The 27758-nt window shown below is 41.9% G+C and overlaps 4 protein-coding genes across 5 annotated transcripts; 1 reads left to right on the top strand and 3 right to left on the bottom strand.

Annotated features, from left to right (window-relative positions):
- Nucleotides 1-261: 261 nt before the first annotated feature.
- ccdc25 (coiled-coil domain containing 25) lies at nt 262-3553 on the bottom strand. Its single transcript, XM_031581982.2, has 9 exons — nt 3353-3553; nt 2746-2793; nt 2607-2646; nt 2386-2437; nt 2127-2202; nt 1934-2037; nt 1367-1569; nt 1087-1132; nt 262-993 (listed from the first exon to the last, which is right to left on the bottom strand). Exons 1-9 carry the CDS (start codon nt 3375-3377, stop codon nt 964-966), a joined length of 624 nt encoding a protein of 207 aa, XP_031437842.1. The 5' UTR covers nt 3378-3553; the 3' UTR covers nt 262-963.
- Nucleotides 3554-4854: 1301 nt separating this feature from the next.
- esco2 (establishment of sister chromatid cohesion N-acetyltransferase 2) lies at nt 4855-11605 on the top strand. Its single transcript, XM_012828666.3, has 11 exons — nt 4855-5016; nt 5853-5919; nt 7045-8038; nt 8619-8703; nt 8830-8866; nt 9186-9339; nt 9741-9872; nt 10093-10182; nt 10526-10669; nt 10853-11037; nt 11409-11605. The coding sequence occupies exons 2-11, from the start codon at nt 5864-5866 to the stop codon at nt 11539-11541; spliced, it is 2010 nt and encodes a 669-aa protein (XP_012684120.2). The 5' UTR covers nt 4855-5016; nt 5853-5863; the 3' UTR covers nt 11542-11605.
- Nucleotides 11606-12055: 450 nt separating this feature from the next.
- On the bottom strand, nt 12056-15304 carry pbk (PDZ binding kinase). 2 transcript variants are annotated; one of them, XM_012829695.3, is made up of 8 exons: nt 15193-15304; nt 14935-14999; nt 14757-14844; nt 14495-14634; nt 14102-14271; nt 13802-13931; nt 13276-13467; nt 12056-13018 (listed from the first exon to the last, which is right to left on the bottom strand). In XM_012829695.3, exons 2-8 carry the CDS (start codon nt 14993-14995, stop codon nt 12783-12785), a joined length of 1017 nt encoding a protein of 338 aa, XP_012685149.2. In that variant the 5' UTR covers nt 14996-14999; nt 15193-15304; the 3' UTR covers nt 12056-12782. The 2 variants fall into 2 exon arrangements, with proteins under 2 accessions (XP_012685149.2, XP_031437767.1); XM_031581907.2 differs by having other exon boundaries at nt 15177-15295.
- An 8374-nt stretch (nt 15305-23678) lies between these two features.
- On the bottom strand, nt 23679-27426 carry LOC105901244 (solute carrier family 35 member D3). Its single transcript, XM_012828677.3, has 2 exons — nt 26040-27426; nt 23679-25610 (listed from the first exon to the last, which is right to left on the bottom strand). Exons 1-2 carry the CDS (start codon nt 26473-26475, stop codon nt 24778-24780), a joined length of 1269 nt encoding a protein of 422 aa, XP_012684131.1. The 5' UTR covers nt 26476-27426; the 3' UTR covers nt 23679-24777.
- Between the last annotated feature and the right edge of the window lie 332 nt (nt 27427-27758).

The following is a 27758-nucleotide window of genomic DNA, read 5'->3' as shown; positions in this document are numbered from 1 at the left end:
AAGCAATGCTCTCTGCATACCATTCGGTTGTTTACTTGGAAGCTATGAACTGGCATTTCACCTAAAAAAAAGTCAGTCAAAATGAATGCACCTCTTTTCCCAAACCTATTTAATTCATCATGACATCTATTTGCCCACAATGACCTCAAGGGCCTGTTCAAATAATGCTTTTGCTTTACATGATTTGCAATTGCAACACATTTACCATTCCACTCCAGTAACATGACAAACTCACTGACAGAATACATAACAAGGCGCAAAAAGGTGGTAAAGCTTTATTTAGACCAGTCACCATCCTCTGTCACACTGACAAGAGCAAATCCTAGATAGAATTTCACAACATGAGGTTACTCTCTGGGTCCTGACTCTGCGGAGCAGCATTCACGGTGATGTAGGTGATACATGTGTTCCTGTTTACGTGTTGACCCATCGCCAGAGAGACAGAGCCAGAGCAGGACCATTGGCCGTGTATTTAGGTCTACATGCAGCACTGACATTACCAAATGACAGAGACATCTTCAGAGTTAAGGACTGCAAAGTTCCAGGATAAAGGACGTATTCGTTATTCATTTTAACAAAGACCTCAACCCATCACAGGTATTTTCTGCAATTTCAGCAGGTCTTGTTAAGAGAGACCAGTGGTGATCTTAGTTTGTTGTTGTTGTTGTTGTTGTTATTATTATTATTATTGTTGTTGTTAGATTTTGTAGTTGATGTTAGATTTTGTAGCTCCGTACAAAGTGTAGCTGCTTGAGCACTGACATAGTCTTGGTATTGTGCTTAATTGGCACGACTGTTTATTTTTCAATCACACAGTGACCAAGTTCATCTGTTCATCAACGCACGATTCCAAATGCCCGCCCCGGCGCCATTGACGTGGGCGCACGGCAGCAGTGGTCAGGGTAACGGTATGGAAAGACGTCTCCCGCTCCCTAGCCTCACGCCCCCAGAGCGTCCCCGTGTCTACATGAAGTCGTCCGAGTCGTTTCCGTCCTGTCGGGCGAAAAACAAACCAAAGAGCCAAGTCACAATCTGAGCAGACGGATGAGACCACCTCATTCCCACTTAGTTTCAGAGCCAAATTACCTCATTTGTGGTCATGTTTTCACTCTTCATGAGAGACGAGTAACTCCTGCAAGAGGAAAGAGATGACATTTCAAACTTGTTTTGAGACAAAATAGGAAAGAAGTGGAACTCTAACTAAATTAATCAGATCTACTCACTCAAGAAGACTAAAAGGAAGGGTTAGACTGGAAACATTTTGACTGGGAAAATTGTTCGGCTGACATTTGAGGGGAAAGCTTCCAGCTTGACTTCACCCGCTGTGTGGATATATTTGTGTGTTTTTTTGTGTCTGTTTGTTTACCTCATGTCCTCCACCTCCTTCCTCTTCTTCACATCCTCCTTCTCCTTTTTCTTCTGGTCCTGAACCACTACCTTCTTCTCGTTTCGCTCCTCTCGGTCCCGGGACTCTTTCTCTGCTGCCAGGTCTGGGTATCGCTCATCTTTTGTCTTCTCCAGGCGGTTGGTGATCTCATTGATCTTCTTCTCAACTGCGACAGTTTTAACCTGTTTGAAACACAAACAAACAACATTCCATTGGTATAACAATGACACATGCACTTGAGGTTTGTACTGGTAGTACTGTCTATATTAGTCAGGACTGAGGTTGAAATGGCTGTGTAATAAGGTAAAGTCAACATGCAGATACAGATAGATTGTGTACATCCTACAGAAGGTTCCCAGTACAACTAGAATTAAAATGGTAACAAAACAAAATGGTAAGAAATTCTAATAAAATAATTGATACTGAAACAAGGCAATATTCCTTGAATGGGGCAAGTACAAGAAGTTTGATTAGACGATTTATATTTGTATACAGTCCATGAACAATACATTCAGTATTTAATGAGGCAACAGAGAAAAGACTTGCATCCTTGTGCCGGAAGAAGCCTATCTGGCCAACATCCATGTCTCCTGTTTTCTTGAGGTTGCTCCAAGAGGTGTACACAACATTGATGTTATTCATCTTGCAGCCTAAGAAAAAATAAATCATAATCAGTCCATCAGTCCTGTAAATGGTTAATGCTGATAGGGAGGTTATTGGTGATTGAATCAGTATTTACCTTGAATGCTGTTATTTTTCACCAGCTGTGCACAATCAATCAAGACCTCTTTCGGGATGGCATCAATAGTTTTCCCCTTGGAATGAGAGTATGTGTCAAGTTAATCTATGTCTAGTCTATGCCTATTTTCTTACTAATACAGGTGCTAGAGCAAGATCTTGGACAATGGTATCGTTACACATCGTACCACTCTTTACTACAAGAGGTTTACGATCACCTGTTTTAACGAAGTAAGTGAATTAGATGGAACTGCATGTACCTTAGGCATTCTGAGGTACACATGGGCAGAGGATAGCTTGTCCACATGAAACCTGTAAAATACCCAAGTTAGGTTCAAGCAAAGTCACAGCGCGTTTCCTTGTATTTCCATTTAGTACTGGTACATCATCTCACCGGCCACCATGTGGACACTTTCGTAAAAGCATGCCTATGCGAATTTGTGACATAAATGTTTATATACATAAGGGTCATTTTGCTCACCAAATATCTTCGGGCCATCCATATTTTATGAGGTCTTCATCTTAATACAGGATAAAATGAAGTTTAAGAGTAAAGCTTTGTTATATTATTATTTTTTTCACAGCGAAGATGATACATGCTATGGACCAGTGCCACTTACTTTCGTATTTGTCTTTTCCCATGTAGATCGTGTAAGGTGGAGTCACAACTGTCATAAACAGATAGTACCAGTCAGTAAAATGCCGTGCCGGTGTATGTGGCACTGGCACACTCAATTAACTGCAAGCACGTATATATGCTGCTTCAGGAATAAGTCTGACATCTGAAAAAGCTCATATTTCATGAAATGACAGATTTGCTGCGATGGCTCAAGCGATCTTTTAAGAGTAACTTAAGTTCTACATTTAAGTTAACACACAAGACATTAGTGGCTAAATGATCTTCAATACGGTTAGCTGATGACAAGTCACAAAGTAACGACAACAGCTAACGTTAGGCGAATAGCAAGCAGTCTAGGCAAACACACATTGCAGTTCATGTTAGCTAGCTGGGCTATTCGTTTCCAAAACATCGTTCCTGAAGTCCAGTAAATATTTATTTAAGAGTAACAGCTGATTTGTAAGAACGTAAAATCAAACTATTCTGGTCACAAATATTAAACTGTGGCATGGCATGCTCTCCCTTAACTAGCCTACTGGCCCACCTGGTTAATGGCTAGCTAGGGGTGGTTCGAGTAACGTTAAGGTTAGCTTGTAAAAGCTACTCACCAGCGCTTGTGAAGTAAAATACCATCTTGAATTAAAAGAAAGTTGCGAATCCACTATGACGATGCACACTATGTCGTTGCAAATATGTCAGTTTGGTTTAAAAGTGACAGATACACAACGTTTAACACAAAATAAATAGCAAAGGTGGTGACAACCTAGCAGCGCATGAAGCGGAACCGGAAGTGATGCTATAGGAAAAAGTCTACATATCCGTGGTGCAGTGTCGTCGGCATCAACGAAACACAAATTTTAAAATAGGTTTGGAATATTTAAACTAAAAGCTAAAGCATATGGAGCTATTACTGAAAGCAACGTCATCATAGCACATATAATTGAACATATTTGCGCATGGATGCATTTAAAAGTATTTCACAATATTGATAATACAAAAATCAGTGCCATCTGTTCCATAACTGTTTTTACTGTTGTTGCTCAAAATTAGCTTTACAACTTGATCCATCTCATGAACGAAATATTGTTACTTTTATTTTGAAATATGTGAAGCACTGAACTTCCTGTATATACACTGTTGATTCCGTGATTCACGCAACTTGGTTGCGCCCAGACGGTCTATCGTTGCACCTGTCGGTAGGAAAACTGTATGATCAGGGAAAGTGTATTAAAACCGGATGTCGTCACTTTAAGCCGGTCTCTGGTTGGATAAAGCTTTTCAGCAGAAATGGACAAGGACCTTTGATTTATTCTGTAGGAACCATGCCGATGCCTGACTTTTAATATTGTGTGACGTTGTTGAAGTTCAAGTTCAACATTAATAGCGATTGAATTACCCTTGTGTCGTGTAATCGCTAGCGGTAAATAAACGTTAATAACTTGAATGACTGATTAAGGATATATGTTACACATCACAAACACATGTAATCGATGGGTTTTGGGGGAAATGAGGTAATTGGTTAGCTTAAATTGCAGTATCTTAGGCGAGCTAATTGACCTGGCTAGCTATAGCGGAATTAACAGTGCTAGCTTTGTGTTTGGTCATATAGCTTCGTAAAAGTTCGGTTAACAAGTCACTTGTGTGTTTAGTTGTATGACTTCGTAAAAGTTCGGTTAACAAGTCAATTGAGCATTAAGCCACCTGACTATAATGGGTCTATTCATATTAGCATGCTAACGTTAGACTTATTAGCAGCGAGGCTAGCTAGCTACTATGTGTTCCAATGGATTGTTGGTCTAAGCGTTAGCTTCAGTTAAGACCTACGTGTACCACATGAACAACTAAACGAGTCAATGTAGACATATAAAAAGTTGTGTAGATAGCTTTATTCACATAAGCCATATAACTTCACAAAAATAATAATAATTTAAAGAAAACCGATCGTTTGCATGCCAGGCGATCAACACAACTTCTCAACTAAAAAGTAAAGGTCCTTGTCCATTTCTGCTGAAAAGCTTTATCCAACCAGAGACCGGCTTAAAGTGACGACATCCGGTTTTAATACACTTTCCCTGATCATACAGTTTTCCTACCGACAGCACCAATTACTTTTTAGAGTCATTGAATTGTACAATCCCGCGTTCGCGCGCGTTATTCAAAACAAGTTGTGAACCGCGGTCAAGAGGGCAGGCATAGTTGTTTTGAGCGGGTACTCAGTATCAGCTGAATGAAGCAGTGTGGATAGTTTTTTTTGTTGCTTCGTATTTAACATGTAAGTATTTCCCATCATTAACAATTAACTGAGAGTTTAGGTAAGTTCTAGACCTACTGAACAGAATATAGTATTATGTTAAAACTGACGTTCTGTTTTGTCTTGTTCAGTAACTTATTAGCTAGTTTGCCGTTTCGGCTATTTCAGCTAACGTAGTAGTTGTGGAAATGTTCACCTCAGACTCTGTTTTCATAACTGTGATGCAGCTTTCTTTCCAGTTATATAAGTTGTTTAAGGGCGATGTGATATACAGAAAAACATTGCAGACCTCCTATGTCTGTTTAATTCCGCAATAGCTTAATAGCTGCAATAGCTTGTTGGATGCAAACTAGGTTAACAAGCCAGCCATCTAGCTTGGATCAGAGGGCTAAGTTGGCTAACTTAAACTGGTTGCTTTTACATGCAAAATAGCTGAAATAGTCTTTTCATGGTTTTCATTATATTTCAAAATGTATCTGTATTTGATTCACGCACAGTTGACACGGTATTTGTCGTTACAGCGCTTATTTTAGCACCACACATCTTAGCTAGATTAAGCTAGAACGAAGTTAGCTACTGGCGATGCTTCGCGGGAAATGCCTAAAACGTTAGATGTAACGTTAGCTAACTTACCTGCTAAATCAGCGTGGTTATTTCCATGGTGTTTACGTGGTAGCTAGGCTTTATTACAGTTTCATTCTCGCAAGCAAGCATGCTTGGAGGTTGCTCATAGTCTCATTGTTGTATTTCGCTAGAAGAGTCATTTGCCACGATGCATTGCTATCATCTACTAGATAGGATAACGTTAGTCTGTTTAATCCATTATTTTGTACTGCTCTCTTATCTCTCCTTAACAGTGATCCTGAAGATGCTGCCCAACCTAACGTCAAGAAAGAGGAAACAGTGTTCTCCTGCTCTTGATGGGTAAGTGTTTATGGCCTTTCAACTCTCACATCTAAACTTGATGTTATTGGTAGTATTAATCAAAGGTAGAATTCAACTTTACTTGCCATATTTTAAATGCTATAGTATTCATCCTGTATTCGGCAGTGTACATAAGTGTCTTATACCATAATGGGTAAGCATGACCTCCTGAAGTGTGTTCTGTCAAAGCCCAATTTCCGCAATGTGTAATTATAATGAGAAGCTTTCTAGAAATAATGGCCTAGTATCTTACCAAATGAGATATTTTTTTTTTCATTATAATGACACACTTTCTCGAAATAGTACAGTATTATTTCATTATTTGTCATTATTTTGAGAAAGTATCTCAGTCACAGGATCTATTTATCCATCACATTGGTGGATTCCAAAGTTTTGAGTTGTGACGTAAACTTTAGAAATGTAGTTTAGACTAGCTCGGCTATTAACCAGAACCAAGAGGAGAGAGCACACTAGTCCAGTTTTAGCTGCTCTGCACTGGCTTCCAGTAACTTTTAGAATTGACTTTAAGGTCCTTCTCCTAATATACAAAGCCCTTAATGGGCTAGGACCAAGTTACATTGCAAACTCCCTAGTCAAATACTTGCCCTCAAGAACACTGCGATCATCGAATGCTGGTTTATTGGAGGTTCCCAGCAAAAGCCGTAAGAAAATCGGGGACGCAGCATTTGTCAATTACGCCCCAGTGCTATGGAACATACTGCCTATAGACATCAGCGAAGCCAGCTCGCTTAACATCTTTAAAAGAAAACTAAAAACGTACCTCTTCACATTAGCCTTTAACTAGCTACCACTTCGCACTATATATATATATATATATATAAATACTTTTAATTTAATTTAAATCTCTACTGGTGATATTAAGGGGTTGGATTAAATATATCTTTATAATTATAATTTAATTTTTTTTGCACTATATCTTTGTTATGTTTCTTTGATGTCTATTTTTATGTGCATGTAATTTCTTTGTGCATATTATGTATTTGCTGTAAAGCACTTTGAGCTGCATTCTTTTGCATGAAAGGTGCTATATAAATAAAGTTTTATTATTATTATATAAAGTGTACAAATGTACCCTAATTAGGAATGTCTCATTACTCCTTTCAGAAACCCCACAAAGAGGCAGATCCTCAATGGCTATAGCCCTCCTCGGAGAGTATCCCCTCGCAATACCGAACCTTCCATCCAAAACATGTGCACCAGTCACCAGGAGAAGGAGAACCAGTCACCCATAAAATCACCGGGAAGGAGACAACGCCCCTCCCCACCAATGCCACTGACCCCCAAAAAGGGCTCCAGGAACTCTCTGCCAGAAGAACCCCCCAAAAAGCAGAAGTCTCCTCAGAAACCCACTGTGGCAGGTTCCTTCTACAGTAAACAGAAAGTTATGTATCTCACGCCCTTGGAGAGGAAGCTGCTGAAGGAAACCAAATCTCCGCCATCCAAACCCATTGAGGAGAAGCCCAACCCTCCACCTTCTGCAGGGACACCCAAGAGAAAGAGAGGCCGGCCAGCCAAAAAGGTAACGGCATCCAAAGTCCAGAAGCCCAGCATCAAGGGCCACCTTACAGCAAAGACCAGTGTGTTTATGGTGACTCCCGGCACCAAGACCGACACGGTGAGCTCTGGATCAGAACCCTCAAAGATTTCTTCCATGATTACCTTTGGCCACCTGAAGAACAAAGCCAAACCCAAGATCTTTGTAGGTGCTGCTTTCTTTGCCTCTGGCAAAAAACCCGCCACCAAGAACAGAATGACGGTGCCATGGAAGCCAAAGCATGTTGAGGGTCAGGAGAAAAGCAAGACTAAGGACCCTGAGAAAAAGAGCAAGGAGAAGGAACAGAAGGTGCGTTCCCCAGTTCGACAGGCTGTCTTTGTCAGGAAACCGCCACGTAAGGACATTCCCAGATTACCTGCCGAGCTCACAAACACAGAGCAACTGAAGGAGGTGGCCACGGACATGTCGCCGACCCCTGTTGTGGGGTCCCCCCGAGCCCTCCTGGAGAAGTATGGCATCAGAAAAGACGTCCGAGTTGTGCTGAGCAGATCTGTGTCTCCCAGTGTTTCAATGTCCTCCCCAGGCAGTGTCTGCCTCGCACTGGTAAGGATCTTTCATTGTCACTCTTATGCTGGCGTTGGTGTATGTTGTAACTTTAAGTGTATAGTTTACATTTGAAGGACTTTCAGTTAATTATTTGACTACTGATTTAAGTTAAGCTAAAATGAATTTGTATGGATGTATTCAAATATGCATAATTGCCTTAGTTCATGTGATTTGATGTGATTTGTTTCATTAATACTGTTTTGATAATGCAGTAAGTTCGTGAGTAACTACATTTCCCATAGTGCACAGCGAGTTGCACTTCCTGTTAACAGTTTCAACGTTTTTTGCCTGTACTTTGTGCGTGGTAAAGTGACGAGAGAGTCTGCTAGTAAAAGTTCTTCAGTTTTGTACCCAGTTGTGGACCTCCATTTTTTTCCTGCTGGCTAGTTAGATTTAATACAACAGTGTATGAAGAGTTGCTAATTTTGTGAAGTTGTGCGGTTGAATTGTAGGTGGTACTAATATAAGTTGGTACTATAATGATGGTTTAGCTGGGCACTTCTGTTTACGTCCTGTTTAGTGCGATTCATTTCTCAAGCGGGGGTTGCTGATGCTTTACAATGGTGGTTTGTTTCAGGAGTCAACTAGTGAGATGGACTCAGACATAGTGTTGGACCTCAGTGACATCAATCATTTAGAAGAGGACGGCAGTCAAAGTGAAGGTAATAGTATCTTTATCCGTTCTCGTCTTTATCTTGTTCTGCTGAAAATAATGGTTTTGAAGGTCAAACGTTGAGGGGGAGAAAATACTACTGAAATAGTTATTACATTCTTTGTTCTCTTGGTAGAATCCTCAGCTGTGTACCCCATCTTTGGCTCCAAGAGGTAAGCAGACTGCTGCTTTTTACAAAACCCTTTTCATAGTGCCGTGGCCTTGTCTTACTTAGGGTGAAACCTGGGTGGCTACTGTTCTCACTCTCATTAACTTGATCTGATTTCCGAGAAACCAGTCAGGGACCATGTAATACATATTCCCAGTAGTTGGAAATGAATATAGTTGAATTATTCCACCAGGTAGCTAGTAGCCAGATAGGCACCGCTGCACAGCATCACCTGTGTTATTTGGGTGCAGCCTGTGTCTGGCTCAGGCATACAATATCACTGATACTGGCAGTGAGACTGATGCTCTGCCACATGGCTTCAGGTCCCAGAGGAAGACGGGTCTGTCCTCCTCCCCCAGGACCTGCAGCACCCCTTCCGGCCTCCCCAGCACCTTCACCCCCTCAGCCAAGGACAGGATCAGCGCCCGCACTAGGAGGGAAGGCAGGAAGTGTGACGACGATGATCAGCTCATTATTGTGAGTCCATCTAAATCCATCAGTCTCTCCATCTGTGTCGGATCTCTATGTCTAACCTTTCTTCCCTCCGATGTGCTGATTTCATCCACATCCTGATTTCCAAAATATGTTGGTTTTGACTTAGCATTACTGTGTAATCTGTGTATAGATGGACACACTGATTTCTGCAAACAAATCGGGTGTGTTAATGTATGATGTAATGTATTCGAGAGTACAATCGCTCTGCAGGGTGATGCACGCCACAATGGTATGATTGAGCTGAAAGTTTGTCATCTCCTTGTCATAATAGATGCATTAATGTAATGACCAAAAGAAAAGGCAGTGTCACAAACAGTTTCTTAAAGGTCCATTTGAAACATATTGAGGAGTGGTTGATGTTGACTATGGTGTGTTGTGTTTAGGATGCGGGTCAGAAGCAGTTTGGAGCCACCACATGTAGTTTGTGCGGGATGCTGTACAGCGCAGACAGCCCAGAGGACAAGATGCAGCACAGCCACTTCCACCAGCGCTTCCTCGACGCCATCAAGTTTGTGGTGGGTAGCTGGAGCTCAGTCCATTCTCTCTATCTATCTTCGGGAGTTTTTCTTTCTGCTGCTCGTCATAGATGTTCTTTTTGGGTGAAGTTGCTCGATTTGATGGACCTACTTTTGTCCATGTCAGTCGTGGTCGTACTCAGAATATTGAAAGTAAAATTGAATGAATTCATTCTTGAATAATTTAAAATGTAATGTTTGCATTTGTTCTCACCTCTAGGGATGGAAGAAGGAACGTGTGGTCTGTGAGTTCTGGGATGGTAAAATACTTCTTGTCCTCCCCGATGATCCAAAGTATGCAACGAGGAAGGTATGTGATTTTTTCAATCATCATCTTTCTATGAATCCATACTCGTGCTCTTCAAATGCCTTTTTAGAGTAGAAAAGTACCTTTGCACATTCAAGAGCTTAACCTGCACTGAAAAAGCATTCACTTCCTTCCCTACGAAACAACAAACTGTGAATGGACTAACAACACGTCTTCATCTTGCAACCAGCAGACCTGTTATACGTAATAATGAAGCGAGTCCATGAAAATGCATATGATATGACCGTCAAATTGCAGTTGCAGATGGTGCTTGTTAATCGTTGAATGACCTGTCTGAGCAATAACCCTGATTGACAGTATCTTAATGAGTGTCTGTCTCTGGCAGGCTGATGATGTGCGTAAGGTGGCAGACAGTGAGCTGGGCTTCCAGCAGATAACCCTGAGCAGCCCCAGCACTGCCAAAACCTACCTGTTCGTCAACAGCGACAAGATGGTGGTGGGCTGTGTGGTGGCGGAGCACATCCGACAGGTGAGTGTGTGTGTGTGTGTGGGGGGGGGGGGGGAGGAATCAAGCACCGTACACTCTAATTCAACATTGAATGGCACGGGATGCAAATGATTTCCCCTCTGGTTTTTCTCCCCACTCTCATGTATTGTAAATATTATCTATAACATTAACATGAACATAACGTTCACAACCATGTCCCCTTAGGCGTTCCGTGTGCTGGAGCAGCAGCCTCAGCAGAAGGCTGTGGATCCGGAGGACATCTTGGAGCGCCACCGTGCATGGTGCTGCTCCGTGGTGCCTGAGCGCGCCATCTGCGGGATCAGCCGCGTCTGGGTCTTCAGCCTGATGAGGAGGAAGGGCATCGCCACACGCATGCTGGACTCAGTCAGGTAAATGCGCGCACGTACACACACACACACACACACACACACACAGTGATGGATGTGTATATAGACATTTTGCTCTTTGGATCTTTAGACACCAGAAATGAATGAAGCCATATAGTTCGAAGGATGAAGTGACAACATTGTAGAACATGATTTGTGCCTTTTACCTTAAAGAGTAATGAGGATCACATTGATCAAATCTTGGGGTGTCAACATGAAAGATAAAGATTTGTATTGAGAGGACGTCATGTGATCCAGGGGATGTCTCACTGTGGACGTTTGTTTAAGGGCTTTTATGAAATTATATAATGATTTATGAAGTTAAATTATATATTTTTTTTGCGTGCTCTTAAATAATCTCTCTTCATTTTTAGAAACAATTTTATGTATGGAAACCATCTAACTAAAGAGGAGATTGCTTTCTCTGACCCGACACCGGATGGCAAACTCTTTGCCACCAAGTACACTGGGACTCCAACTTTCCTGGTCTACAATTTCGTTGGTTGATATTGAAGTGTCTCAGATTTTTTTTTTTTTTTTTTTAAATGGATGATTTTGTGAAGACTTGTCAAGAGATAAAAAAAGGAGATCTTGTTAGTTGATACTGTTTTTTACTGTTCATATTTAATTAAAAAGAACACCAATCATAGGTCGGATAGTATTATTTTTTATGTAATAATGTACAAACTGAACAGAGGCTCTGTTATTGGATTTTTATTGTCTAAAATATATTTCATGTCAACTGGAAAGAAAAAGACAGGTTTTTGGAACTGCGTTCTGAAGTTCAATAGCTTGACCTCCATCCCTTGTCCTCTACTCTGCATGGGCAAAATCTGTTTATGAAAAGAGTGTCATAGCTGACATCAATAACGGATGCAGAAGTGATTGACACTAGTCACTACTGCCCGTCACATGATTTAATTTGAAGGTCCAATTATTGGAGTAGTTTTTTTCCCCTTAGATATCCTACAGTTGCATTTATTGCTGGATGTATGTTATATGTAAATAAAAACGTAACTTGTAATGAATGAAACATTTGAGCATTGTTTAATTACTCGGTCAACAGCAGAGAAAATGAAGCAGTCTTTGGCTGCTTTAGTCTCCTTAACCCATAGCAAGACCAGAGCAAATGTAAGTTGACATATCTGTGGCCTCTTCCTATTTTACAGTTACTGTTCAGTGCAAACTCTCGAATCCCACTCAAGATCATCCAAACAGGACAGGAAAATTAGAGATATTTTCTATTCTGTGAAAAGTGTACACAAAGCTCAACTGTTCAATTATTGTTATTCAGTTTTATATTATTATTAACACGCTCATTATACCACAGAGAAATCCTTGCACAACTTGCATCAAAGACCCTGATGTGCACACTATCATACCAAAAAAAACACCCAGATGAAATACAAGCAGTCATTTTATTGGCCATGATCTGTGTGTGTGTGTGTGTGTACATATGTACCATTTAAAACCGCATTTGACACTTATAAACATACAAAAGGTGACAATGGACAAGAGCACAGTTCAGAAATAAGACATGACGATAAACAAGACGGAAAACCAGACAAAGACAAAATGAATGAGCTTGATCAAAAGAAATTTCCAGTCCAGTCCAGCCCATTTCAGCAGTGTAAATCATATACATCCCTTAAGAGGTGCTATTTAGAACCTTCTGGTACATTCTCAAAGGAGAACCTTCAACAGTGCCTTGGGTTCTTGTGTGAAAGTAAATTTAGCCTACTTCTGTGCTAGTCGATAACTATGACCTGGCTGTTTGTCTCGTTGGCCTGTGCGTGGTTAGCCTCCAGGACCTGGAGGATTTGTGCGGCAGATGGGCGTTTGCGAGGGTCTTCCTCCGTGCACAGGCAGAAGAGCTCCACCATGCGCTGGTAGGCTCCGCCCAGCGTCTCTGTGTCCAGGGGCGGGCGGCTGCCCAACCGGTCGTAGTACGCGTCCTCGTCAAAGTCCTCCTCAAAAGACTCGTCTGAGCAGGGAAGTTGGAAGACAGCAAAACATGACTTGACTATGACCACTTGCCAAACTTGATCATGCAAAATTTGGGCATACCATTGAAGACAGCTTTGCCGCTCATACATCAACAATGAGAGAACACCAGGGAGTCATTTAAAGGACCAGGCATAAGAATAGCTTAAGCCCCAACCCCACTCTCACTGACATCAAGCATAACCTGTGTATTGTGCAGAATTTGGGTAATTTTATCATAGATGACTTAATCTGTACCATCAACTTCATCATCATCATCTTCATCCTCCTCATCCAGCATCTCCAGATGAGGCATGGACAGTGTCATCATCTCCCACAGCGTCAGGCCGTAGGCAAAGATGTCCGACTTGTCTGTTATAATCCCTCCTTCCAGGGCCTCCTTGGGCTTCCATGGCTCTGTGCCTATGTAGTGAGCTTTTGGGTCACTCACTGGCCAGAAAAGGGGAAAATAGTTAAAGAGGAAGAGAGGCAGCAGTAGAGGGGAAGCCCTACGACCTGATGTCAGAGATTCTGGGTTTTTAAAGAGACGGTATGCAACAATTGAGCAAAAAAAAAAAAAGCTTTAACAGCATTGCCAAGACATGAGTTAGTATACTAGCAAACCTTTTATTAGTGCCAATTGTGCTGCTGTTGATGTTTGCATGCCTTTTCAGTAGTTAGGTGGCTAGTTTTCAACCCAAATATCTTACTGCTGCTTTAATATGAAAATCGTGAAGATTTTAGGGAGCAACGGACATTAGTCTGAACTAAAATGGCCCTTTACCCTGCATGTTCTCATCCAATCGGAGCGACACCCCCACATCACAGATCTTGACGGTGTCAAAGTCTCCCCTAATGACCACATTACAGGACTTCATGTCACCATGTAGAAGTTTCTTCTCATTGTGGAGGTACTAGAAAAACACAAAACAAAACATTACAATCAATACAGTAAACAAACACATTTGAACAGAACAGATGTCTGAAACACGACAGGAAGGGAGAATTAAAACAAGGTAAAAAAAGCAATAACAGTTATCCTACAGTGTTGAGGGTATGAATACCAATACAGTAAGTGACGAACCTTTAGGCCGCGAACCACATGCAGAGCCACCGTCTCGATGACTGGAGCGGGGAAAGGTTTCAGCCCTTCCTCCCTCCTCTTCTCGATGAGATCATTGAGAGACTGCTCCCCTCCGTACTCCATGGCAAGGCATTTGGAGCCATCCTTCGCTGTGGTGAAAGCGCGGAAACCTGTGCAAGGGTACGGTGGGAAGCATTAGCAATGACTGGACTGAGATACTGGGAACATTGCACACAGCCATTCTATTTCTGAGTACTGGCCGTCAATCAGTAGTTCTGTTCATAATTTGCTACATTTTTGTAAGAAGTGACACCACGTATGCTACATGGAATTTGCGTTTTTTAACAGCAGAGGGTTCTGGCTTGAAATAAGGTGATTTTGGGTTACAATTACCAACAATGTTGGGATGCTGTATGTCTTTTAGAATCTTCGCCTCGTCATTCAGACGTTTCTGGTACACATTCTGTTGGGTCTTCGCACAATTGCTGTTGATTTTTTTAACGGCCCACGGAGATTGCGTCTGTTTCCCCATTCTGAAGAACAGTTGACAGCATCGGGTTTACTTAACGATACCAGTTCAAATTGAATCAATAAAAGCATTTCAGTAAGTTCAAAACTAGTACGTTTTAGCCAACACTATTCAATGTGTGCCTACCTTTCCATGAGATAAACATTGACCCCAGTTCCACATCCCAGCTTCTTCATGAAGGGAGACGCTGGAATTGTGACGGGGGTTCCAGTTGCTGGATAAGAGGAGTAAAATGAAGTTACTTTTTTCCTCCTTATTACAAGAAATGGCAACAAACGACGACGAAACCGACATTTACACTTACGAGGGCTTTTCAAGTTCCTCTTTTTGGGAGTCTTGAAGGCATTTGGACTGTTGTCTGCCATTTATCTGTCAGTGGACAAAAGGAAAACAGTTGAATTGACGTTAAGCAGCTATCATTAGCTAAGTTTACCTAGCCAGCGATTGGGTCAACTAGAACAGGACGATATGACTATGGATATTGTTGCTTCTATCGACAACTTTACCATAGCTTGTCTTTGTAAATTCAATTAAAATAAACTTAACTATTTGTCTACTTAACTGTTTACGAATACTACTTTCCTCGCGCCGGATTGTCTACTCAATTGGTTAAAAAACAAAGACCGCGCCTATGATTCAAAAACCCAGGGCTTGTCATGACGCATTTTTTTCGGTACAGGCACTTCAAGCGGACAAACCTTGCAAACGACAAAATCGCATCTAAATATCGCCTGTCGTTGTCAGATACATTTCTCCCTATTTGAAAGGTCTACATGGATTTGTATATCAAATATATCACGGTTTGACCATAAAGGCAGAAGATATAATGGTATGTGTTGCGATGAAAACATTACTCGTTTTATTTATGATTCATTCTCACTCATTTTTTCAACCTTGTTAGCAGAGAGGATTGAGTCGGTTATTATTCAGTGTCAGTCAATGGCAGGTCCAAGTGCTTTACACTTAAAACTAGGCAACGGAAGTTATAACTAAATTAAAGCTAAATCTAAATTGTGCTAAATAGTGAAATTGCAATACTACCACTACTACTACTACTACTACTACTAATATTAATAATAATAATAATAATAATAGCACCAACAATAATAATACTTACCCAAACTATGATTATGCTTCAAATATACCTCAAACACATGAACTAATTAGACAAACTCAGTTCACATGTTAGTAATGTCAAACAGACAAGTAATGGCTGAGAAAAATGCTGAAATATTATTCATATTAAGTTTGAGAAGTCATAAGCTATGAAGGGTGATATTGATTTTGCAGTTGTTTCATGACACCACACAAATATCAGGTCCTCAAACACATTGCAAGAGTGACCCAATTCTTACCGTGGTTCGACCACTGGGTTCTGTGGAACTCCAAAACATGTTTTAAAAGGAGTTATTTCTGCTCATCTGTCTGGAAAGGATCTGTCTTTAATTTGCCATCTGCCAACAGCGGTTGTGAAGACAGCGTCCTTTTCCAGTTGAGTGATGAATTTACTTCCTCCATTCCATGCATTTCCGATTCATGTTTTTGAGGCGGTGACTGATGTCCTAGTTGCTTCTGTCAGAAGCCACATCTCTCTACAGTCCTATGCTTCCAGCAATAACAGTGAGATAGATGGTTTGCCAGATATAACAGGGGTTGACTTCTCCTCTAAACTATCTGGATTCTTTTGTCACAGCTGTTGATCAGTTTGTGAATGACATGCAGATGATCGCTGAGCGCCTTCAGTCCATAATGCCTGCTAACCCAGTGGGCATAGGCTTGTCAGACAGTGTCAATTCAGCCAATTCATCCTGCTTCAAAAATACATCAAAACCTGCATGATAAGTGGAAAATGACTTTTACTCAGTGCTCTTATAAGTGTAATGGTTTAGGCAAACCGATAGAGGTCAAATCTGCAATGAGCACTGTATTTGTAAGCAGTCCCAATCCGATTCAAATCAGCATGAGTGAGCATCTGCTTCCCGACCCTCTTAGTGAAAGGGAAAACCTCCAAGATAAAACTGACCCTCAGGGATGCACTACAGAGGTAATGTCAGACCTTTTGATGGTACTTAACGTCCAGAGCATAAAAGAGGACACATCTTGTTTGGAAGAGGAGTTTCCTGCGGCCTCATTGCCTGGGATTCATCGGGTAGATGGAGCTATGTTGCAGCCTTAAAATGCAAAATGAGATTGCTTGCATTTCCCCTGCATTTGTTGAGAATTGTAATACTGAGGAGGCTGTTAAAGTAGTCATCCCTTTAACTGAGGTCATTCGAAAACTGTTCAGTGAGGAATGATTCAAACTCAGGGAACAAAGGAAGTGAGTCAAGTCCTTCAATCTGTTGGAAAAGCCCTTGGCATCTGATATTGGTGTTGTTGAAGTGGTTGAAGGCATAAAGACCCTTTTGAATTATGCATCCCGTGAAACCATGGCCAGCACTAGCTCTGACACCAAAGGAAACAGTGAAAGAGGGTTGTCAAATTTACAGGAGAGGTCTCTGAGAAATGTGGAGGATTTTAATTTAATCCTCTCAGCACGTTCAAAGTTTTGCTGAGCATAGATGTTAGAAGTATGGGATTCAGCGACAGCTTCTATTTACTGCATCAAAATGTTTAGTTTAAAAAAAATATATCGATTGGTGCTTGAATTTGTTTGACTTTCATTTCTGTCTTTCATATTTCCCTACAACATAAAGAATGCATGCTTTCATAGCCTGTAGGCCAATAAATCCAGCCAGCACATTTTAGGACTGTCAACGGTCCAGGTTTCTGGAAACAGTGTTCTACAAAAAGGCATGTAACTCCCCTCTCTGATATGTGCTAGTAACGTTAATTTAGAACATCGGTTTGGAGGTTATATGGTTATAGTTTTGGTAGTGATTCATCTGCAGCAAAAACATTGCTGTTTTAGGTTCTTTGATACAAATAATGTCAATAATGATTCATGGGCACATATGCTGCTTATAATTTGGAAAAATAATTACATAATTAATGACTATTTATCTATCTATCTATCCTTACTGCAAATGATAGATTTTGGATTGGTAGTAGGCCTAACAACCCTAAGGTCTGACATTACTGTTTCACCCACAGCTAATAAAATGTAAGACAATGCTGTATTTAGGATACGTAATGTAACGGAATATGTTACAAATTAAATTTTAGGACATGTATTCTGTAATCTGTAGTGGAATGGGTTTTAAAAGTAACCCTCCCAACACTGGCTGTATGTAGCCTTTAGCCTCTGCCACCTCTAGTTACTAGCAAGTGTAGTCTGCTAGCGGTGTCAGATAACGTTAGCGGTTACTCTGTAACTGCTCAAGGGCTTTATTGAAGATCTACAGGGGTCTGTTGGCCTCGACTAAGTTTATGAAACATAGAAACACCAATCACTGTTCATGTAGACACTTCGCAGACAATTGTGGGCAAGCCATCTTTTAATCATAGAAATGTTTTTATGTTATTTGTCATAGTCTCCTCCATTTTGGTCAGACTATTTTGTTAGTCCCACCCCTCTTGAGAATATCACCTATCACAAACTTCAGACTCTTAACTGATATTAGATATTAGATAAAGAACAGAGTCAGGAAGTTCATCAAATCTGTAAATACTATAAAATCTAACCAGAAAGCTCAATAATTCGCATGGGTCATTGTGACAATCTAAGTAGCAGTGCAGGTTCTAGGAGCAGTCCCCAAACCAAGAAGTAATGGCAGAGTCCGCTCACATCTTGAATCAAAGGAATATCCAACCAGCAGAAAGGTATAGAGATAAAAGAGATGCACAAAATAGGTGGAAGGAAGAAGCCAATAAATTAAAAACATCACAGTGGGAAACCAACATGTTTTATCAATCAGTATTCAGTTAAGCAAGTAAGCCGAAATAATGACTGAATAATGCTGTGCCTTATAATGCTAAAAAGCTACCCCAAGTCAGGCCATCACCTGGAAGCAAAGTTGGGAGCTGTCCACATTTTGCTAACTGTTTTGAAAGTAGGGGATGGAGTGACAACCTTTCAATATGCTCCCGCATTTTGAACAAGTCACAGGTGAATGATGACTTATCCTTGACTTCTTGAGCGGAACAGCCCCATCAGGAGATGTATTTTGGCTGAGTGAAAAAGATGCAAAAATCCGATCTCAGTTGAAGCCAAACTGGGAGGGGATCTGTACGCCTGTGATGCTGACAGGACAGATCACCATACTAACTCCCAATCTAGGTGAGACAAGGGGCTCAGGCAAAAAAAGGAGTGTAGATGGACACCGTAAAGAAGATGAATGGGTGTATGTAGCGTGGAATCAGGAAACCTATGGTACCTGGAACCTGAGGAGCATTTGGCAATAGGCAATGACTGGATCATCTCTGGACAGATATCTGGGTCAGTACTGTTAAATGGGCAGGCATTGAATGCACAGTCCCTGGCACAAATTAGTGGATGGATAAATCACTTATGGTACAATCAACAAAGATTTATTAACTATTGAGTACAGGCACTGATTCGCGTAATCGAACAGTTACATGCAACATCCATTATGGCGCAGCAAAATCGATTTGTGTTAGAAACGTTAATGGCGGAAGACCAAGGAGTGCGCGAGATAGGAGAGGAATAGGAGATGAGGAGTGTTGCACAGTCATCCCCATGCATACGGCCAACAGGTAAAATCTCAGTTTGGCCCTTGAAGCACTGATAAGGGTGAAAGAGGCGCATGTGGCTCATTCAAACTGGAACACTCAAACCAAGGCCATATGGGAGTGGCTCAAAAATCAGTCCTGGATAAAAAGCGTTGCAAGGTATAGGGGTAGCAATCGGGACGGTGCATTTGATAGCCGTAATAGAGTTAAATGATGAGTCAAATGATCCTAGCGCCCAGTTTCTACAGTCAGCCTAATCCAACCCACCATCCTCAGCCTTCATCGGTCTCAGGAACTAGCATAACAAAGCTGACACTGAAGTTGAGGTAGACCCCAAGCAGCTGTGGAGAGTGTGTGAGGTCAACTCAAGTCATAAAGAATTTAATATCCCGTCCTGCAGGTCAAGGGAGACTGAGGACGTTTCCAGAACCAAAACCTTGGAAGCAAACAGAGCTGCAGCTTTGGAAAGAGTCCTCAAGAGGGCGCTCAAGAGTCCTCAAGGGGGTGACGCTCTTTACACTGGATATACCCACCCTAACCACAATCATCGAGGGCGTAGACACCCTGCCAAGGGACAAATACCAGGGAATTAAAAGTAAGTTGCAAATGGAAGAAACAACATCTGCGGATGAGAGTCCACAAACAGGGACAAACTCACACACAAACGGCTGTGTGTATTCACATGTGGCTGCAAGGGGGCACTTACAGGGCACTTATTTGCATAGTCAGTATGTTAAATTAAATATACACTTCACGGAAATTTGAATGTTACCATGATATGTATACACACCATACCACTGAAGGTATCCAGTGTGCCCACCGTGTGTTATTATATACTCAGGTAGGATGTGGAAACTAGGTTACAGGTATTAGCCCCACACGCAAGGAATGAGAAGCCATCATGTTTGTTACAAGATATGTTACATGATGGTATTAGAAACGCTTGCTTTGACCATATTGGATGTATAATGCTGTATGTGTTGATGTAAGATGTCTAGCTTTACCTTTTTCGGATTCTTCCTCTGCACCAGGTCGGGAGTAAGGAGACAAAACCAAAATACAAGGGCAAGATAGGGAGGGCTAGAGCCTTTATTGCCCCCCCCCTTGCAAAATTAGCCGTTACGCTGGGGAGGTATTTGACTCTACACCCCAGGGTAAGGCAGGTGGGATGTATTGACTAATACAGCTTAGTAATTCAGTGCACAAATGCACTCTTGCCAAAATAATAAGAAAAAATATGATGTTTTCACAGTCCACAAATTATTTGTCTAAAGCGAGGAAACATACATTAAAACAGAAAAGAATGCAAAAATATAATCATATTTAGATTATTATATATTTTAGAGTAATGGTAATGATTGGATTATTAAATAGAAAATACTATTGGTTCATTGATTCCAGTTAAGACTATAAAAATCCTTGGATGATATTGTGTGCATTCAGCTTCTAAATGGCTATAACATTGCTCTTAGATGCTTTGGGCATGTGCCAGAGTATTTGCACACGGCACAACCCCCGCCCTTATATAGTTTTTAGGAGGTGTTACATATGCTAAAAACCAGCAGTCGGCCACACATTTCCAATTTATGATCAAATGAAATTCATAATGCAGAGAAAGGTAAGAGAATATTGCTGCATGAGGCCCATTGTGTGTCAGTAAGAGAGCTGTTTAATACTAGTACTGCTGTATCCACTAGGGGGAAGTCTCTACACAGCAGGGCCACCTAGAACCAGTTTCCAGATAGTTCACGAAGGCCCTCAGCCCCCAGATACACCCTCCCGACCTCCACCCCCAACAAAAAAGCAACATTTATGCAAATGTCATCTCTGAACTGCTTTGATATGTAAGAGGCAGGCTAATCTTGCAGCCTCTTATCCAGGCATTTCATTTCATTTGATTTTTATCCCGTTTCCAATTCCTACACCGCCCTTTTATTTAGATAGAGAAGCTGTGTGGAGAGAAAAAAAAAACACATCTTGGGCATATTTCCACAAATCCGCTTAAGCAAAAATATGCAAATCACTCCCATCCCATGCACCTGGTGGGGGGGGGGGGGGGTTGGGATATCACATCACATTACTGTACTTACAGAATGCAGAAAACGATCCAAATAGGTATGATCCCTCTCACAGTCTACCCCTTGCCTGGAAATATTATCAATAAATAGTTTCTCCTGAACATGCTGTGCCCCTGCACACACACACACACACACACACACACACACACACTCTCCTTGCAGCCTAAGATGAATGACCATGAGTCCATTTAAGTGATATTGCTTATTTTGCAAAAATCACGGTGAGGATAAGGTGGAAATGGGGAGGGGGAGGTAGGGTTGATATTGAGCGCCCAGGGCTAAGATGATACATAATTTCTAAGCAATTGCTTTCTTGCATGAATGGGTTTTGAAGATTCCGGTAATGACCCAGGAAAGACTGCAGCTTGTTAATCTCCTCTCCTCCTGGTAGCGCTGGGCTTAGTGGCCCTGTTTGCAGACGGATCCAGTGAGGGATACACATTCACAAGCTTGTGCAAATCTGTCAGCAAAGTCTTGATCTGCTAAAGCGCTTTCATTACGGAGAGCTGGTCTTTATGACTGGGCAATGATCTTATCACAGATTCATGACCCATGCCTGTCTCTTTTCTTAATTCAGCCTAAAGGAAATCCATAGCCCTAGTGGCAGAACCTCATAGCTCACAAGAGGATAATGGACAGAGTGCTCATGGCTTTAATGTTGATGGATGAGATACTGGATGTAGCATTTGAAGAAACTGTCAGTGAACCTGGGGTCTTCTTTTGCAGAGGTAGTGAGTGAAGTGGATTTTCTCGCAGGGTCTTGTGATAAACCAATGACATGAAATGTGTTGTGGATATGCTAACTTTATGAACCCAGATTGTCTGCATCTTTTGGAGAGGTTCTTTTTAGTGTGAGAAACGGCTTGAGACAACCCTCACCATGAAAGAAGTTGATTTAAAGGTGAAAAAACTCAAATGAACTGATACTCAGTAGAAAACATCTGAAAAAAACTGAGAAAGCTAGAGAGGGAACAACTACATGAAGAGCGAAATAAAAAAACATGTCAACCCAATAACCTCTGGCACTGCTGTAAATGAAGAAATGAAGACTGTCTCTCCATTGGTGAGCTAGTGTAAACAGGTACTCTGTCACAGGCACTGGCAGAACTGTAAGCAAACCTGCCAGACAATACTTCTCTCCCCTCTCTGTTATCTCTGCTCACGAGGCATCAACTTTTCATGGCTTTGGCACACACAAACCCAGCGCCCTTTTGTGTTGTGGTGAGGAACAGCTTATGAATTGGCCCCAGGGGATGGGGGAGAGGTGATCGTACTTTAGCAAGCGGATGCAGAGAGAAAGTCAGCCAGCTGGAGACGAATCATGCGTGGTGTTGGGGCTAAGTTTCACCGAACATGACAGGAGTGTGGAGGCCAGGTTAACATAAATCTACATAAACAAGACTGGTGAGCGGAAGGCAATCCACTAACGAGGCTGAGAAAGAGTTGCCTCAAACCAGTTTAGAGGAGAATTGCCAAGCACCATACAAATGATATGCAAACGATACAAAGCAATCTTTGAGGAAACAAATGAGGAAACCAGAAATAAAAACTTCAGACACGCGCTCAATTCTGAAATGAAAACTGATATTGCGTAAAGGATATTATGGGAAATGTTTCCAAACAGCCTTCCTGATTATCCTCCAAAGTCGAATGGTTTCCATGCCTGTCAAACTTAATTGAGTAGAAATCTCACCTCAACCCCATTTAACCTGCTCCTGATAATATGCCTAATCGGAATACTGATTAAGATGGTTTAGTCAATAGCTCCAGCTAATCTGTGGAGCCATGATGACAATCAGTTAATTTGTGGAGGGAATGCTGCAAACCAATCAGCAGCACACAGAGGAGGCCGCTGCGGGAGACTATCCAGTGATATAAGCCGAGACTGGTTGAGATGGGTGGAGGAGAGACCAGACTGCATTTAGGGCCTCTTCATTCCTACACTTCCAGTTGGGCAGGGTCATTTCAATCCTCTCCCCCTATTTCTCTCACCATTCTTCTGACGGCACAAGGCTCTCTTCTCCTTGAATTTCGTCCTGCTATAGCTGTCCTTCCAGGCACATGCTGGGCTATTTCAAAGGCACTTTGGGATGGATTTTTTTCCCCAGCAGCTGAAGTTGCTGACTAGGCCCCCAGAATGGTGAATGGACAAATCACTCTTCTCTTTCTATAGGTACATGAGAAGGACAGATTCACTTCAGTGTGTTTGTGTGCTCATCGGTGTGTGCTCTTCATCGTGTGTGTGTGTGTGTGTGTGTGTGTGTGTGTGTGTGTGTGTGTGTGTGTGTGTGTGTGTGTGTGTGCTGTTAAGAAGGGATTTGAAGACAAGCTGGAAGTGTGTCTTTTTTCTCCAACACTTGGAAATACATTTTTTTTAATTGCGAAAAACAAAACATCCCTTTACATAAAAGCATATGCAGTCACTGTACTTTTGCCATAACAAGATTTGGACATACTTCAAGCAACAGACATCTTGCAGGGGTCTATAGGATCCTATAGACCCCTGACGATGAAGAGAAGAAATTCACTTGTCTCCATATGTATACTGAGGCTATATATTGAATTGAGGTAATGTGGGTGCCCAGCCAAAGAAATGCTTTCAGCTAAAAGAATTACCCAGTGTCTTTTTCGCTGCAGGGCATATCGCTCATGTAAACCTATGTTATTCTTCGGTTAAGTGAACCCTATCAGCAACCGTCCACCGGTAATTCAGAAGCATTTTTCAATTGGTAAGACAACATGGCAAAAAGCAATTACCAGGTCACTTATGGTTATGGATGTTCCATTCAAAATAAAACCAGCATTACTGAGCAAGCATTTCTCATGTGAAACTCATTTGAATTTTCTTTGCATAAGACATGCAAATTGGAAACACTGTTGCTCCTTGAACTCGTCAAATGCCTCATTTTGAGATTGCACAAATCTGGACAAGCATTTACATCACGTGCAAGACAAAATTAAATAAAGAAAGTAAACAAATCATAATAATAAATGATAACCCTTTTTTAGTTTTTAATTTAGTTTTTAACATGTAACACAGCCAATTGACCTTCTTATATTTACAGTAAATACAAGATGTCTTAAAAAGGAGGCCTTTTAATATATAATGGGGGAGCAAGAGCTGTTGTAGAGAGCTCTTGTTCTGACATCTTGTTGGTTTGGCATTCCCTGCACAGATGATGTTGCCACTACTGAAAACTCAGTATAAAACATTTCAATACATTATTCCTATACATTTAGAAATACAATCCCTCCTGTTTATACAAACTAATCAGATAGATTTCTTAAAAAATACTTCTTTAAGACCAAGTTTAAAAGAAGAAAAAACCAACAAAAGGCAGAAAAAACATCTTTCAGTGTTCATATCAAGGCTCATTCAGTGACAATCTGACACAACATGCACCCTTTCACCACAAATAAAAAAAACACATTTAGTGTCAAGGGCTCTGCACCTCCATATTGTCAACCAGGGTGTCTTTCTTGAAGAACTTTAGTGTGCGAACAGACCTCCACACCCCAAGGTAACTGTCACTCAGAGACTGGGGCTGGGCGACTGGCTCGCCTTCCTGGAAGTAGGCTTGTTTTTGCATCTCGAGGGACTCCTCGGTGGTGTGCTCCAGCGCAGGGAACGGGGCCTGGTTGTTGTCATCGAGCGCCCCAGCAGCCAGGGTCCCATTGGCGAGGCTCTCCCCGTTGGCATCTCCCTTGGGCTTGGTCGGCTCGATGTAAGGCTGCCCCGGCAGCTCCTCTTCCTTCGTGGACTCATCCATATCCTGGTAGTGTAGCTTCTTCCTGGTCTCGTAGTACTTGACAGCGCAATAGGTGATGGAGCCTACGGTGTTGACCACCACGCCTGCTATGAACAGGTTGGTGGGCTCCACGTCGGTGAAGGCCACCATGCCCACGGTGATGGTGGCAATGCTCTTCACCACGCCCACGAAGCTGGTGGTGACGGCCGAGTTGATGTAGGTGCAGTGGAGGGTGGTGAAGTTCATGGCGCAGCCGATGAGGTTGCAGGTCACGAAGATGCCCGTGATGTACGGGTTCTTCCAGCCCGAGTAGGACCACATATCCACGGCGTCCATGCTGACAAAGGCACACACCAGCAACACCGGTGAGGCCATGATTGCGATGGCGTACTGGGCTGTGAGCGGGCCGTGCTCGCTCTCGCCGCTGACCTTCTGGATCAGGACCAGGTAGGAGGCGTGGATGATCACGGCCAGCACACCCGTCACATAGCCAAACGGATCTCCGGTGAGGTCACCGGCGCCTGAGGGAAGCATAAGATGGGGTTGGGGGGGGGATACAACACAAACAATGTGTTAAGTACGACTGGATGAAAGCCAAGTGGCATGTGAAGTCCTACAACACAGGGAGTTAAAGGTTTTTTGCCACATTAATTGCTGTGCGACTATTCTGCAAAGAATGAAGTAGCCAAACATTAAACCAAAGCAGACACTGATGCATAACAAAATCATGCAGCTTTTACTACACAGCATTATACATAAGACCTTAATAATAATTACATGCTCTCCTCGATATTTAATGATTCACTTTTACTCAAGCTTAGACTGCTTCAGTAACTGCAACTGGAGGGAATTCATTCAGAATGAAATGCCAATAAACTCAACTGACCATTTTATTTTCTAACGTTTAAATTCAATTTGCCTAATTATTCAACAAAAGACAGCGCATTTACCTGCCAAGGCTGCTCCTGTCGTGGTAATCAACACTGCCGCTATCACCCCGACAGAGGGAAACCCGTTCTTTAAAACGCAAACCCCAATTACCAGTGTCATCAAGGGGAGACATCGTTTAAACACCACATACATCGGCAAACTAAGTCCTCGGAGAGACCATAATGTGAGGGTTGACTGTAAAGTGGATAAAGCACAGACGCCGGAGAAAACTTTCGCTAGCTGTAGACTGAACGGAGGTATATCTACTTTTCCTAGTCTTCGCAGAATCTCCAGAGTCAGCGCCGCAGTGCTACTCGTCAGGAACTGGATCAAGGTGAGGTAATTGAAGCTGTATGTGGTGATGAGGAATTTTAACAGAATATTCAAAGACCCCGAGAAAAACCCGTGCGCTACAGCCACCGCGATGCCCAGGAAACGACCTTTGCAAACATCCATAGTTGTCCGAGGATTTCCTTTTTATGCAAGTCCTGGCGTCCTGGAATAACGGAGGGTATATCCGCACGTTTCACCTGAATGCTGTACAACCCTCTGTCGCTGTGCGTATAGCCGTGAATGCCAACGTTATGAATGTCCAGCAAAAATCAATTGGCACAGTAGGACCTTTCAATTTCAGGAGGTATAGACGGGCACGCAAGCATCACAGTTCCAAAAAGAGACTTTGACATAGGAGATGCATCAACCAAAATGCGCGCCTATCGGGTACGGTGCAACAACGTCCTCTAGATCACGGGAAAGTCCGTCCCGTCCTATTCAGAGGTCCCACGTGCTGTCAACACCATCGGGACATTTAGCCGACAATATGATGTTCAACCCACGCCCCCACGTCGGTGTCCAACCCTGCGTAATTCGCGGGGAAACACACTTGCTCTGGAGTTGCTGATATGAATGCGACACTCACCGCAGCGCAGTCTGCTCCGCCGTCAGCTAATTTAATTGGAAAGCAGCGCAGTGAACCCACTTACTTTGATGGACTTCAAAAGTTTTTTTTACTGTTTCTTTTTCTTTTTTCAGTGAACCTATTCAACCGATTGCAACAGTATGGAAGACGTGCAGAATCCGTGCATGCTTCTTTCGAATGGGAAAAGAAGCGTGGGTTCTCGCCTTTTAAAACTGATTTAAAGCACGTCAGATAGCGACCGCGCATATACACGCTGACTGCTGTAGTGTGTGGACTGTCAAATAATCCCAAACGGATTAATGATTATCTCATGACTCATGACTGAAGTTTTTGATCTGTTAATTTTCTATCCAAAATAGTCTCTGATAATTCTGATATCTGATATTCAGTTCCTATTACACACGCATAAACAAGATAATGAAACATTTATATGAATAATTCACGAGAGCAGCAATTATAATTGTTTTACTCATGGTTAAACGCCACAAATATACAGAACTCTGAGACTGACACATAAATGAATGAAAAATCACACAATGCCTGAGTATACCTAGCTAAAAATATTGTACATATGTAAACCGATAGAATTTAGAATGTCAAATGTAGATTTTTATTGTAAACATGATCGTTAGTCACATTTGATGGGTTCACATTCCATTTAAGGCGCAGTATTAGAAAGAAAGTAAATTGCTATCTAGGTACAGTCTTCGATTAAAATCCCATGCACTTTTTGTCAAATTCAGCGAATTGTTCCTCACGGTCTTCTAGCTGTTCAGTGTTTGCACACAGTCTTGGCTCTGTAAATGGGAAACAAATATAG

The sequence above is a fragment of the Clupea harengus genome, chromosome 15, assembly GCF_900700415.2.
Source record: "Clupea harengus chromosome 15, Ch_v2.0.2, whole genome shotgun sequence".
In the NCBI taxonomy this organism is placed as follows: Eukaryota; Metazoa; Chordata; class Actinopteri; order Clupeiformes; family Clupeidae; genus Clupea; species Clupea harengus.
Note: the sequence above shows the minus strand (reverse complement) of the source record. Positions and strands in the feature narration are given on the sequence as shown.